Source organism: Nannospalax galili, unplaced genomic scaffold (genome assembly GCF_000622305.1).
Source record: "Nannospalax galili isolate Female #2095 unplaced genomic scaffold, S.galili_v1.0 scaffold158, whole genome shotgun sequence".
NCBI classification, from domain to species: Eukaryota; Metazoa; Chordata; class Mammalia; order Rodentia; family Spalacidae; genus Nannospalax; species Nannospalax galili.
This window is the reverse complement of record NW_008345290.1, coordinates 1,285,092-1,300,567: the sequence shown is the minus strand read 5'-3', so window position 1 is coordinate 1,300,567 and position 15,476 is coordinate 1,285,092. Positions and strand designations below refer to the sequence as shown.

The following is a 15,476-nucleotide window of genomic DNA, read 5'->3' as shown; positions in this document are numbered from 1 at the left end:
CGATGACTTCTGGAGTAGAGGAGAAGATGAAGGGCTGCTCATGGCAAATCCATCACTCCTTACATGTCCCCACATTCATTCTGGCTCTGAGAGTCACTTTTGATAATGCTGGGCCTGTTCTAGCAGCCTTATGACTGAATGGGAGGCGAGGACAAAGCTGTCTGGGAGATATACACCATCAGCACCTTTCTGATCAGAAAGGTACTAAACACACAGCTTCCCATCTGGGAACCCGGTGGACAGCTTCAGGTTTACATCCCTTTACTCTTCAAATTGGGAGTGCATTGTTGTTGACGCTGCTTATTTCACACAGCTGTTTTCAAATGTAATAGGGGGTACCAATTTCATCAAGAAGTGACAAATATAATCCCCAACACACAAACCCATAGGCCTCATGGTATAACACTTTCCTAGCAAGCACGAAGCCTGGGTTCCATCCCCACCATGGGGGAAAACAAAACAAAATAAAACACCACCAACGAGAAAAAAAACATAAAAGAAATAAATTGATACATATTTTCTTTAGTGATTGTGAAATTAATGGTGGCTAATTTTGTTTTTACCTGCCAGTACTGTACTGAGAACTTTACAGTTAACTATCTTGCCTCATTGAAGCATGGCACAGCTAGGGGTGACATATTTTTGTTTGGGTTTTTAATTGTAGGCTTAATGGATTTATATTTAGCAAGCCTCACAGTGATTCAAGAAATGAGTTGAGTCCGTGTCCGTGCATGACTGAGAACATGTTCATGGGTGCTGTGGGTGCACATGGATGCACACATCCACTTCTACATGGTGGAAAGAAGTCAGCCATTCTCTGTAGAATGTAGTAAACAGTGGTGATTTTATCATATTACATACATGTGGAAAGCTTTCTGATTAGAGGTGTAGTTTGGATAGTATTATCTATTGGGACTTTGGAGGGTCCCCCCCAGATTGACACAGCATACCTCAATTCCCTGGATTTCCTCAATGAACCACCTGCTGACTGAGACCAGAGCCTCCTGTGGCCACGCATGAAACCAGTCAATAGCTGTGCAGTTGACTATGGCTGGGAACTTCCGGGCTCTGACTCGCAGCGTGTGACCAACCGGAGAGAAACAGAAGACAATCTGTGGAGAAACAGAAGGGTGATAAGTGCACAAGAATGACTTTGCAGTCTCAGACAGTGACAGAAAAAGGTGCAGCCAACCATGCTGCTCAACTGTCCCAAAGCAGGACACACGGGAAGGCAGCTTTAACCTCCCATGTGGCTCCTCCACTGGGCGGACAGACGCACTGTTGTGTCCTCCTCAAAATTTGTTCCTCTTCTTTTAAGCATGGCTGGTGATTATCATCAATAGTGGGGCATTTTCTTGTTTCCATATCACAAATAACATAATATTAAAAACTGAAAATAAGTCGCCATGGTATGGTGGTACCAAGACCTCCATCTTCAGGTTCCTTCCATTCTGTAATGCATCAGGTTCTGCAAAGCCAAACTATCTTTAAAAGCCCACTCAAAGGGAGGAAACTCATGTGTGGTACTGTAACATAACCTAATATACATGGCTGGAGTGGTCATAGATCTTAGAGAAAACCCCAAAACTCTCACATTACTAGACTACTGTGATTTCTTACTATGTGCAAAATATGTATCCTTATATTTACAAATATCCCAGTCACCACTCATCAAAGAAGATCATTTTGCAGCAGTCAGAGACTAATACCAAGTACCACAACTGGCCATACATGGACATCGTCTATGAATTGCCCAGGCCTAAGTGGCAATGCAATGCAACCTCTACACCTAAGGCTCATGGAACATAGAACAGGGGTAAAGAAGTGGACACTAAGGAGTCAGTTCTCAATAATGAAGCTACTCATGCAGCGGAGGGCCAGGAACACAAAAGGTCACAAATGGCCAAAGTGTAGAAGTCAAGAGTCTGCTAAATAATGGTCCTTGGACAGGACCCCTTTATTAAACTTCACCCACCCAAGACTCAGGGACTATCTTGGAAGAGGGGGTGGAAAGATTGTAACAGCTCTGGAGGATGTGCATAACCATATGGAAAGAGTCCTACAAGCTCCTGGGTACCTGACCATATGATTGTATGGCATAGGTGTCAGCATACACAAGTCCCATGCAAACTCAGGTAGACAGTAACCCAGCATAGACCTGGGAAAATGAACAGCAGACCCCAATCTTATCTAAAGGAATGTTGGCAACTGATTGCTGCTAGATGAAGAAGAGCTAATCTTCCTAAAACAAGGGACTCTAGATAGGCTGACTAGATTCGGCAGATGGACTTGCATTGGAGAACGGCTGGGTCACTGACAACACAGTGGGTAGTAACAGGGATGACAGCGTATATGGGCTCCAGTGCGGGGGGGGGCGGTATGGGAGGGTGCCAGTGGGGATGGGGGTATAAAGATGATTAAGATTGCTTGAGATGTTTTGTATGAAATACACACACAAAAAATCAATAAAAGAGAAAAAAAGCCAATGTTTTATCATAGTGTATGATCCTTATTTCTGTTTCCATTTAAGGTAAATATGTCCACTTTTGTTCCCATTTCAGATTTTCAGAGGAATTTTTAAAATTTGGGCTTAAACATGTTCCTGCAGAGAAAAGTTTTTGATGTAAATCTGAAAACTTTGGGTAGCCACTTAATGATTTAAAAGTTAATATAGACCTGATTAAGTCAACACTCTGTGTTTGTTATTATTCCCCACTCAGTGGGGTGAGTTTCACAACCCTTGGAGATAACGCGAAGGGTGTTCAAGATACTTACATAAAAGGATACATAGGATGGAACCTATATCCTTCAGTCCCCTATAGATTACCTACTGTCCCTAATGCAATGCAAAAGCCATGTAAACAGTTATCATACTGTGTGTTTAGGGAATCAAGATAATTTTTTAAAAGTTTGCATGCACTCAGTACAGTTGTATTTTTCTCCAAATATTTTCAATCCACTGTGCATCAAATTCAGGCATGAGGAAGTCAGTCACAGACAGCAGAGCCAACTGTGTGTTCCTCTACTTTCTCTAGATACAGGGATTCTGCCAGGAGAGACTGGGTGTAGCTCTAACAGTGCAACACAGAAAATGGATTGGAGAAGCGCTTCAATCAGCAGGGTAGATATGACCCCAAAGGCTGTAAGAGGGGAAGCCTGAGGGAGCAGAGAAACAAAGAAATCTACAGGGAGCCTTCTTCCCCTGCCTCTGTGAGCCTGAAGACCTAGGGGAGATTTGATAGCTGGGAAATGTCTAAGTGTCACTTTGCTATTTTCTGGACATGGCAGTGGAGAATGAAACTCTTGTGGTTCTAAGTGTGTGGTCAGGCAATGGATTATGTCACTTTCTCCGGAGGATATGATTTTATTTTACCTTAAACATTTTTAAAACCATGTGGAAAAAAACTCTAGCATATACAATCCATATAATACTTCATTTAACAGGTTTGATAGACCACGTACAAATCAAGTTAGATGAATCCTAATATCTATATTTTTTTCTATTGTGATAAAAAGTACATGATTACATTCTAAAATTTTTTTAGTGTGCAGTATGTTGCTGTAAACTATAGGCACATTGTACAACAGATCTCTAGAACTTTTTCTTCCTTCATGAATGAAACTTTACATCTATCAAATAGAAACTTTCCAGTTCCCCATGTCCCTAGTCTCTGGCCAACATCATACTAGTTTCTGTTTCTACGCATTTAACATGGTGGATACCTCATAAGGAGACTGTGCAATATTGGCCTGTGACAGGCTTATTCACTTATGATGCCATCAAAGAGTGCCCATGTGTGGCAAAGGACCCTATTTCCTCTCTATAGATGTCCTATTCCATTGTGTATGTATACAACAATTTTTTTTTAATTATTTAATAACCACATGATTAGAAGCATTTCATTACAGCATTAACATATTCAATAACAATTTCCAGAGCAAAGATGCTTCTCTTTCAAAATTAGCTGTAAATTTTGAGGTTCACAGTTAAATTAATACAGTCATACAATATTGAACTCATATACAACAATTTTTAATCCACTAATCTGTCCAGACATTTAGGGTGCTTCCACATCTTGTCTGTTGTAAACAATGTTACAATGAACAGGGATTCCCCTGTTCAGAGCCTGACTTCATTTCTTCTGGCTATATACTCAGATTGCTTCATCACATGGTAATTTTTTACTAAGTTGAGGAATTACCATATCTTCCACAGTTGCACCAGTTATGTATTCTTACCAATTGTATACAGGGTTGTTCTGATTTCTCCATGACTTTGTCAACACTTACTATTTTCCATTTTTGTAATATTTTGTAATATTTCTCCATTATTGTAACACATCCTAACAGATGTGTTATAATATCTCACTGCGATACCTATCACTGACAGTGATGTTGAATCTCTTTTCATAGACCTCTTCACCATTCATGTCTTTAGAGAAATGGCTATCCAAGTCATTTGACAATAATAAATATATGATCGACTTACCAAAAAATGTGACATGTGAGGAGGAAGAGAAACAGAAAGGAGGAGGTGAAGAAAGAGGAGATGGAGGTAGCAGAGGTGCAGGAATGCTTTTTACTATTGCAGTATAATTCATATATTGAGATATTAACTCATTATTAAATATATAATTTGCAAATATTCTCTCTGATTTCAGTTTGATGGTTTCCTCTGTTGATTGTTTCTTTTCTTGTGCACAAGCCTTTTAGTGTAGTGGTGCCCCACTTTCATATAGTTTTCTTTTGCTTCTTGTGTTTAATGTCGTAAGACAAATGTCAAATCATCATCAAGATCAACATCAGGAAGATTTCCTTCTATGAGTTTTTTAGTTTTATGTCTCCTGCTTAATCCATTTTGAATTGATTATTGCATAGGGTAAAGTAAGGCCCAGTTTCTTCTTCCTTTCCCTCTCCTTTCCCTTCCGCCCCTTCTTCTTCCTTCCTTCTCCTTTTCTCGTCCTCCTCTTCCACTACGTCCTCCTCCTTTTGGTCTGGTCTTCCTCCTCCTCTTTCTCATGCAGTCATATTTTTTCATGATATATAAATTGATGGTTATATATTCATTATGTCAAGATACTAGGTTATAAATTGATGAACTGCTCTAATGTGTGCTAGGAACCTTTGACTACAATGCCTAGTTTTTGTCCATAGCTCAGGCCTTAGGCTTCTCTTTCCAGACTTTCCTCCCCACACTTGAGTGTCTCTCTTCCCAGAAAGTAAGTTTTCCACACCTGATTCATCTCTCACTGGCATCAGTTTATAAACTTCATTTGCACATGATTATAGCAAAGGGAGAGATGAAAAAGGTGTCTTGTATCTGAGGTCTAAAGTGTTACTATGACACCTGCATTCCATGTATTTCTACACTTATCATTGGCTGAGCATCATGTCTGAATCACGTTCATTCAACCTCAGCAAAAAATGCTTTTCTTGCATTGCCTTACAGTATGCCCACGTTATCTATCGAAAGATAGTATTACATGGTCCTTCAAAGATCTGTTTTTCTTTTCCACAACTGAAGATATTGTCTTTTGTGCTGTTATTCATGACGGCTTAAAAAATGATCCTATTCACATAGTAACAGTTTCACACTGGGATGGGCAGTCAGTTGGGGAGACTTGTGGCTTTCAAAGGACAGTCTGAAGGTTGATTAGAGATTTCTGTGATGTCTTAGAATCAGAAACTCTCAGGAGATGACTCAGCAAGCTATGTTTTCAACAAGTTGTTTGAGTGGATCTGATGCCCACAAGGACAGCAAGGTAGTTTGACTTTTTCATGGGAATACTTAAACAACTTCTCAATTCTTTCAAGGCAAGGTCTTCTATGTAGCTTCGACTGCTGGGGACTCTCTATGTAGCCCATGGTATACTCAAACTCATGGCAATTCCTCTGTCTAAGCTCTCCTAGTGCTGAGATTATAGGTGTAGGCCACTACAACTAGCTTTTTCAATGACTTTGCAGCTGGTGAAATACTCAGAGATACCAGGTCTTATATAAATGGGAATCTGATAATTGTAGGAATCATAAATCATCTGAATTTTACATCATAACTAAGTTGTAGAAATACATTTGTTTATGCATAGCTCCTGAGAAGGGAAAGGCAGTATGACACAGTCACAAGTAAGTTTTAGCCCAATCTTCAGCAGTTTCCAGTTTTACTTAAAATAAAATAGAGTTCTCTTCTGCCATTCAGCTGTCCTTGGCAAAAATATTCCTATGAGATTTTTCCAGAAGGCCATGCTAATGCTTACAACCATCAGTTACTCTGTTTTTTGTTTTGTTTTGTTTTGTTTTTCCCTTAAAAAATAGTCTGAGGGCTGGGCCTGGTGGGGCACGCCTTTAATCCCCGCACTTGGGAGGCAGAGGCAGGTGGCTCTCTGTGAGTTCAAGGCCAGCCTGGTCTACATAGTGAGTTCCAGGACAGCTGGGGCTACAGGGAGACCCTATCTCAAAAAGACAAAAAAAAAAAAAGAAATAAAGACAAAATGGTTGAAAGTGGTTTTCTCCTGTCCATAATTCACTTCCAAAATACTTTGGGCTGTGCTGACATGCATGTGATGCTCACTTTATCTCACGTCTAGGCCTTCTTTAGTATCTGAGGTTTCCAACAGAGAGTCACAGGCTAAGATGGAGGCGGGACCAGCATTTGGCAGACTCTCACAGAGGCCCACAGTACAGCCCAGCTACTAGGACTCCAAGGTACCTTCTCTAACAAACACAAATGTTTAGTTAGACATCATCCTTGAGGTTGGACTTTTTTTTTGGTCTTTTTGAGAAGATAGGGTCTTTCTGTAGCTACAGCTAGCCTGGAACTTGCTATACAGACCAGGCTGGCCTTGATCTCAAAGAGATACATCTTCCTTTGCCTCCCAATTGCTGGGATTAAAGGTATGCACCACCACACCCAGCTAGGACAGGGTTTCTTAAAAGTAAATTTTATTATTATTGTGTGATGTGATGTGTGTGTGTGTGTGTGTGTGTAGGTGAACATGTACATGTGCTATGGCATGTATGTGAAAGTCAGAGACAACTCTGTGGCATCAGTTCTCTCCTTCCACTCTTACATGGGCTCCAGGGATTGAATTCAGGTTATTAGAGTTACACAGCAAGCATTTACCTGCTGAGCCATCTCATTGGTCTGATGACGATTTCTTAAAGTATATTTTCATTGATTTTTTTGCATACATCGTTATCATATTTAGACCCCCTCCCCCATCTGCACCCCCCCACTCAGCCTGCCCTGATTTTTTTTTAATTGATGAAATTAGTGTTCAAGGTACTGGGTGGAGGCAAAACATAAACACTGTACATGTGCCTCCACTAATAAATGAACAAAACTGAAAAATATAAATACTAAAATATCCTAACAACTGTCCCTAGCATGGCACTGGCAACTTCATATTTTGGCTAGTCCTCTGATAAACAGGAGTCCAAAGGGAAGGTCTGCAGCATCCTCCCACTGGAGCTCTGTCATATATGCCTCAAAGCAACCTACTAAGCAAGCACTGGTCAGGTTGCCAAAAAAAAGGATGAGATAGGGCAGGTTGCAAGCCTTGTTAATAAATGAACTCTGGGTACCAGGATTCAATATGAGGCTTCATTTCCTTGAAACAAAACTCAAGTTGAGGGGTGTGAAGAGTCCCATACCTCATCTGAACTGGTCATCTACCTTTAAAGTACCTAAATTCACTGAAATAGTCATTTCTACCAGCCCTCCAAATGTGCCTGCAATTGCAAAATAAACTCCAATAGTAAGGACAGGAAGAAAGTTAGCTTTAAAAAAAAAAGTTAAAAATGCCTCAGGCAGCTGTGCTGGTTTCTGAAAGCAAATTCTCACAAGCAAAAAAGAAATACTGAAATCACCATCTATGTGTCTCCTGCAGCATGAGATAGGGCAGGTTGCAAGCCTTGTTAATAAATGAACTCTGGGTACCAGGATTCAATATGAGGCTTCATTTCCTTGAAACAAAACTCAAGTTGAGGGGTGTGAAGAGTCCCATACCTCATCTGAACTGGTCATCTACCTTTAAAGTACCTAAATTCACTGAAATAGTCATTTCTACCAGCCCTCCAAATGTGCCTGCAATTGCAAAATAAACTCCAATAGTAAGGACAGGAAGAAAGTTAGCTTTAAAAAAAAAAAGTTAAAAATGCCTCAGGCAGCTGTGCTGGTTTCTGAAAGCAAATTCTCACAAGCAAAAAAGAAATACTGAAATCACCATCTATGTGTCTCCTGCAGCTCTAACATTTGGGTGTCAAGAACTTGCTTTTGGAATCCATACCATAGAATTTTCTTTTCTTTTCCCCCCTTTTCCCCACACAGGTGTTATGACTCATCTGCAATAACCCACATTTCGAAGTGGTTTGTAACATGCTTCAATTTCCTGTAGATACAATCCCTTCCTAAGTACATATTTATTTGTGTCTCACTAACAGAACTCAGGCCATTTCATCTCCTAATGGAAATTTGAATTGCTGTAGTCGCTGTGTTTTTTTCCAGCCGATATAGTTTATTCTCAGGTAGAAGGAATCCTCCCACTCCAGAAGCTTCTATCTGTAAGTTATGTTTGCGTTATCCCCCAAGACCCCCAGTACATTTCAAGAATAAGCAGCTCTGAGTCTTCAAAACAGCCCCTCTGGAACGGAGGTGCAGTTCAGAGCACATCCCCCACTTGAAAAACGCCACTGTATCCTCTTCCTCATGCCTTCCTGCATTATCCCACATCTAATCAAATTTTAATTTCGATTCTTTGTAAAAGATCCAACAGCATTTTCAACATGCGTATCAGTACATTTATTTTTAATAAATTTAAAAAGGTTTTGTGTGTATGAGTGTTTTGTCTGCTTGTATATAAGTGTACCCATATGTGCAGTGCCTGTGGAGACCAGAAGAGGGTGTTGGGTGCCCTGGGGCTGGAGTTAAGGACATGTGGGTGCTGGGAATTCAGCCCAGGTCCTCTGCAAGAGCAGCCAGTGCTCTTAATCACTGAGTCATCTCTCTAGCCCCTTCTTTTTTATTTATGTCTCTCTTTCTCTGTCTCTGTATCTCTCTGTCTGTCTCTGTCTCTGCCTCTGTCTCTGTCTCTCTGTCTCTGTCTCTGTCTCTCTCTCTCTCTCTCTCTCTCTCTCTCTCTCTCTCTCTCTCTCTCTCTGTGCATGCATGCACAGGCACAGGCATGTACATGCCACAGTTCATACGCAAAGGTCAGAGGACAACTTCGGGTGTCAATCTTTTCCTTCCACCTTGTTTGAGACAGGGTCTCTGTGTTTGGGGCTGTCGTGTACATCAGGCTGTCAGGCTAGCTGCCCCAAGATCTCCTGGGGACTCTCCTGTCTCTGTTTCCCATCTCACTATAGGAGCACTGGGATTTCAGGCATGTGCTACTGCACTTCATGTGTATTCTGAGGATTTGAACTCAGATCCTCATACATGTGTGAAAAGCACTCTACCAACTAAGTAGAGTGGAGATGTCCCAGCCCCTAGTTCCATTTTTTTAATTTTTATTGAATTTTTGTGTATTTCATACATAAATCATCTTTATACCCCCTTCCCCTTTGGCACCCTCCAATAGCCCCCACCTCCATACTGGAGTTCATACATTCTGTCATTTGTATTAAGGCCTATAATGTAAAGTTAGTGTCCCTAGATGTCCCTCAGTGCAAGTTCATCCTCCAGGTTTAGTCGGCCAATCTAGAGTCCCTCCCTTTAAGAAGATCAGCTCTTCCTCACCCAGCAGTAATCAGCTGCCAATAATTCTTCGACTAAGATTGGGGCTTGCTGTTCATTTCCACAGTTCTGTGCTGGGTTTTTGTCTGCCTAAGTTTGCATGGATCTTGTAGATGCTGATACCATTGCTATAGGTTTGTATGAGAAGGGTCACAGGTGCCTGTAGGACTATTTATGGTCATGCATCTGCTTCCTGGTTCTTACAATCTTTTCACCCCCTCTTCTGCAATGGTCCCTGAGCCCTGGGTGGGTGGATCTCAATATAGCAGACCGGTCCAAGGACTCACACTCTGCCAACTCTTATTCTCTGTGTTTTGGCCATTTGTGGCCTTTTGTGTTCCTGACCCTCTTTTACATGACTGGGATACTTATCTGTAAATTTAAGGATCCATATGTCACACATAGTAAGAAATTACATTTGTCTAGGGATATGAGAGCCTTGGGGTTTTCTCTAAGATCTATGACCTCTCCAGCTATGTGTACTTGGCTAGGTTTACAGTACCAGACATGAGTTTCCTCCCACTGAGTGGGCTTTAAGTCCAATTAGGTAGCTGTTGATTACCTCCAAGATGAAAGTGCTACTACTGCACCAGTGTCGTTTGCTGTGCTGGTCACTGATGTAGTTTTTAGGCCTTGAAGCTGGAGTTGGACCACTGATTAACAGCTTGCACAGCGGTCTCCAAAGCTATGAGAGCTAGCCTTCAGGGAAGGAGGCTTCCAGGTAAGTTCCAGCCCTGTGCTCCAAATCATATGTCCAAAGTATTTCCTGTCTTGAGCAATAGGGTCTTACCATCAAATTCTGGGAGATAATCAAGGACTGTGGCAATAGCCTGTGTAATTTCAGAAGTCTCTTGGACTACCCTGGCCAACACTCAAAGGAAGGTTTCTCCTGTCTGCCACTATTTCTTGTTATGTAGCCTCAGCTATGCTCACAAACTCATGTAGGGATATTGTATCTGTAATTTTTCAGCAGGTTTTTGAACTAATATGATCCCCTCTGGCTTTTTATAGTAGCTAGGCACTATTTATACATCCTCTTTCTCTCCCTGTCCTATCCTTCCTCCTCATCCTCCTTCCCGTTTAAAGTGTCCCATTTTCCCCTTTTCTCCCTTGATAATTTTTGTCCCATCTCTTTTGAGCTCCTTCTTCCCCTTTATTCCCACAGTTCTTTGTATAGCTCTCCTTCTCCTACGCCCCTTTAACTACCCCCTCTTCACACATTTCTCCCTTAGAAACACCTGTCTCCTACTGTTCTTCTCTCCCGGGTTCCTTCTTTTCCTTTACCTCCCTGGTTCCCTTCCATTTTTCTGGTTCCTGCAGTTATATCCGGATATGCACTCACTTATAAGGATTTGGTGCTAGGATCCACAGATGAGGGAGAGCATATATATATAAAGAAAATTGCACATGCAATCTCAAAAGCAAAGAGTCCTGAGTAGAGACTGTAAGAAGAGTTCATTCCCCCAGCTCTGCTTGTTTCTGGGGCTTGCAGTGGTCACACACTGCTCTGTGGCCACCCCATAGCCCCATAACTGTGCATCATGTGTTTTTGATTTTAAAAAATGGTGCTTAATTTTCCTTACAAATAGGTTGGTATTTGAACTTCCTCGTGCAGTTTCTGGCTTTAATCTGTAGAGTTCTACCAGTAGAACAGCTGGCATTACTGTGGTGCCTCACTCCATGTGTGCCATTTCAAATAGGCCTGAAATTCTGCTGACAAACCCCACATCTGAATATTATCAAAACAGCATAAATACAGAATGGTTTTCAAAATGCCAAGTACATTCACTCTGAAGTGTGATCCTTTATTCTAAGACTGAGCCTTTCATTTCTGGCATTAAATTTTTCTTTTAGGGTCCTGGAGGGATAGCTCAGTCATTAAATACTTGCTTTATAAGCAGAAGGATCTGACTTCATTCCTAGAACCTAACCACATGAAAAAATCCAGGTGTGGTAGTACAGCCTTGTAATCTCAGTGCTGGGGAGGCAGAGATGGATAGAGCCCTAGGGCTCACAAGCCATCCTTTCTAGCCTATGTGGAGGGCACCAGGCCAGTGAGAAGCCCTGTCTTAAAAAGAGAATAAAGGTAGACAACATCTGAAGAATGACACTCAAGGTTGTCCTCTGGCCTCCACATCACATACAAGCTTACATACCTGCACACACGTACACACACAGACACACACATGAACATGTACATATATACACACAGCACACACACACACACACACACACACACAAATGTGTTTTAGACTATCAAATAGCAGAGAAGTTCGCTAGCCTGTCTTTAGGACACTTCTGTCCTAGTTAGCTTTCTATTGCTGGGATAAAACACTGACCAAAACCAACTTGGGGAGGTTGGGGATGGAAGGGCTTATTTAGCTTATAGCTCCTAGTCTATTATCCAGGGAAGCCAACCAGGAACTCAGGGAAAGAACCTGGAGTCAGGAGCTGAAGCAGAGACCGTGGAGGAATGCTGTTTACTGACTTGCTCCTCTGGCCTGTGCTCATCCAGATTTCTTATACAACTGAAGACCACCTGCCCAGGGGTGGCACTGCCCACAGTAGACTGGACCCTCCCATATCATTCAAAAATCTAGAAAATGCCTCACAGACATGCCCACATGCCAATCTGATAGAAGAAATTCCCCAACTGAGGTTCCCTCTTCCCAGGTATGTCACAACTGCCTAATCATTCCCTCAGTGAAACCTTGATTGCTTATCATACGGAACTCCCCTCTCTCGTATGCATAGCTGTGGGTTCATACTAGTTGATGCAGCAATTAGTGTGACTATTCTTTCAACAGTGAGGTGGGTTCTGGGTAGGTAGTGACTGGGTCACCCTTACTCCTGTCATCTCCCCAGGATCCAGCACATCACAGGCCCCCAATAAATGCTTGCTGAATAACAAATGGGTAAGTGAAGGTGGAAATAGGGGGCAGTTTGAAAAGATTCATTCGGACACAATAAAATACTGGTATTTGTGTACTAATTTTTTTGAGATTATGCTGGTTTATGAAATATCAAAGATAGTAAAGCTCAGATATAGAGCACAAAGCTGCAATTTTTGCCTCCTGCTAAATTCCTTCCTTCCTTCCTTCCCTCGTTCCTTTCCTCCCTCCCTTCTTCCCTTCCTCCCTTCCTCCCTCCCTCCTTCCTTCCTTCCCTCCTTCCTTCCCTCCCTCCCTCCTTCCTTCCCTCCCTTCCTCCCTCCCTCCTTCCTTCCTTCCCTCCTTCCTTCCCTCCCTCCCTCCTTCCTTCCCTCCCTTCCTCCCTCCCTCCTTCCTTCCTTCCCTCCTTCCTTCCCTCCCTCCCTCCTTCCTTCCCTCCCTTCCTCCCTCCCTCCTTCCTTCCTTCCCTCCTTCCTTCCCTCCCTCCCTCCTTCCTTCCCTCCCTTCCTCCCTCCCTCCTTCCTTCCTTCCTTCCTTCCTTCCTTCCTTCCCTCCTTCCTTCCTTTTCTTGTCTTTTTGAGAGAAGCTGAATGCTCTGATCCTCTACCAAATGCATTCCCCAGAGGCCTGGTTGCACAATAATGCCAAGCAAATATCTGATTCTTCCTGGACAGGTATTGGAGCTTTTAGTGTAAAACAATAACCACAAAACATACCATGAAAATAGCTATGCCAACACCAAGTCTTTTGGCTAACAACAGGTGTGTGACTATGTTCACCTATTGGTTGGGTATTGTTTTTTCTCAGTATTTCTGTTAGGGCTGTCAGGTTCTTGTGACACAGAACAGTATAAACCAGGTATAAATTCCTCACTCTATCTGTTGCCAGACTCTAGCTATGAAGTGCTCTCTCTTCCAAAGAGAGAGAGAGAGAAGAGTACAAATTCAGATGATATAGCTGTCAACCTTGCAACCTCTGAAGAACAAACTGCAAACCTAATGGAATTAATGAGTATTCAAGGAAGAGACTTATTAAACTAGGGCCCATCCATACCTCCTCTCCTCCACCCATAGACTTTCTTGTATGTCCACATGGTCATTTAGGAACTTAGCAGGAGCGAAAGACATAAAATACTCAGAGAAAAGCTTAATGAGACAGGTGTAAGTAAAGGGATGTGAAGATAGCTATCTGCTTTATCAAAGGTCAACTTAAGATATAACAGAGTTACACTGCTTTCCTAGATACTAGAAAGATGCTATCGTGTCTCCACATTCATTAATACATTTTAGGCAATTTTTGTTCCCAATAGAATCAAGAGAATTTAGTAGAGTGATTTTTACAGTTCATGTAGAATAAAAATGAGTTAAAAACATCAAAGCAATATTTAGAAAAACAGAATACTGAAACTGAAGGTTTTAGTTTTAATAAATAAAACTGGGTGGGTAAATGAAAATATTCAATATTGCAAGTATGTCCATGTAAGTATATCCCTAAATTGGTTTATACATTCTCATCAGATTTTTTGAAAATGTTAAACTGATTTCATACTTTATCTGAGAAATTAGAGGTGAAATAGCCAAGTCAGAAAAGAAAGGGGTGGTGGCTCTGCAAATTCTATCATCTACTATAAAGCTATAATAAACAAAGCAGTGTGGTGTTTCTGCCTGCTTAGATTGTTGTGCTTGGACCTGAAAAGTCCCTTACAGATACATGTGCTGAAGGCTTGGTCCCCAGTGCAGCAGTGCACAGAGGTGGGGTTCTAGGAAAGTGTGTGCCTTGTGAGGACTAACTCCACCAAGGAATTAGTCCAATTCAATGGCATTATTGAAAGCGGAGGGGTTTTAGGAGGCGGGTGTGGTGGGAAGAAGCTCATCACTGGATACTTGTCCTGGAAGGGTTTGTCTTGTCCCCAGCCTCCTCCTCCTTCTCCTGCTTTGCTTCTTGCCTGTATGGGGTGAGCAACTTTGCTCCATCACATGCATTCCACCAATGATCTGCCTTACCATGGACCCAGAGCAAGGTGCTCAGTGACTATGGACTGAAACCACTAAAACTCTGAGCCTTTGCGCCTTCAAGTCATTTTCCTCGGGTGCTTTGTATAGGGATGGAAAGCCAGCTCATCTGCTCATAGGTGAGCAAAACAATGGGGTGCAAAGGAGTGATCGGAATATTACATCCCATGTATTTAGGCATTTAATACAGAGACAGGTAGCACTTCAGAAAACATCTGGTTAAAGGGGGGATTACATAATGAGTAGTTTGGGAACAATTTCAGGGTGAAAATATGAGAAAACCACCTTATACTGTATATAAGAATCCAAGGCTACACATTCAAAAATTAGAGAAAAACAGGCAGCATGTTAGAACAGAAAAGGATACTATTAACATACCAGTCACTATATAGAAAGCTCACATAGTCAGTAAAAATCACAGCAAACCAACAGAAAATCTGACAAATGGACAGTTTTTTAAAAAAATATTTCATTTATTTATTTATTTTTTCACCTACTTCCCAGATGGCACCCTCCCATAGCCTCCCTCCCCCCACTAAAGCCCTTATACTCTGATATCCCTGCTACTGTCTGCTGTGTTGTCAGCACCCCCAGCCATTCCCCACTACTTGCCCTTCTGGTGAATCTAGTCAGCCTATCTAGAGGTCTTGGTTTTAGGAGGGTCAGCTGTTCCTCATCTAGCGGCAACCAGTTGTCAATATTCCTTTGGATAAGATTGGGGACAAATGGACAGTTTTTAAAAATGTAAGTGGTTATTTAGAGTAAAACATTTGAGTTAAATAGTTCATTGCATATACCAAATTCCTGAACCATATAACTTTTTTTTCTGAGTGGGTCTTCTAA

At 41.7% G+C, this 15,476-nt stretch overlaps 1 protein-coding gene across 1 annotated transcript in view; it reads right to left on the bottom strand.

Annotated features, from left to right (window-relative positions):
* Positions 1–15,476, bottom strand: part of Dnah11 (dynein axonemal heavy chain 11) — a 381,221-nt gene that overhangs the window by 133,888 nt on the left and 231,857 nt on the right. The window contains exon 55 of the mRNA XM_029567531.1: positions 951–1,112. Coding sequence (XP_029423391.1) covers positions 951–1,112 — 162 coding nt within the window. The remainder of the gene's footprint in view (positions 1–950; positions 1,113–15,476) is intronic.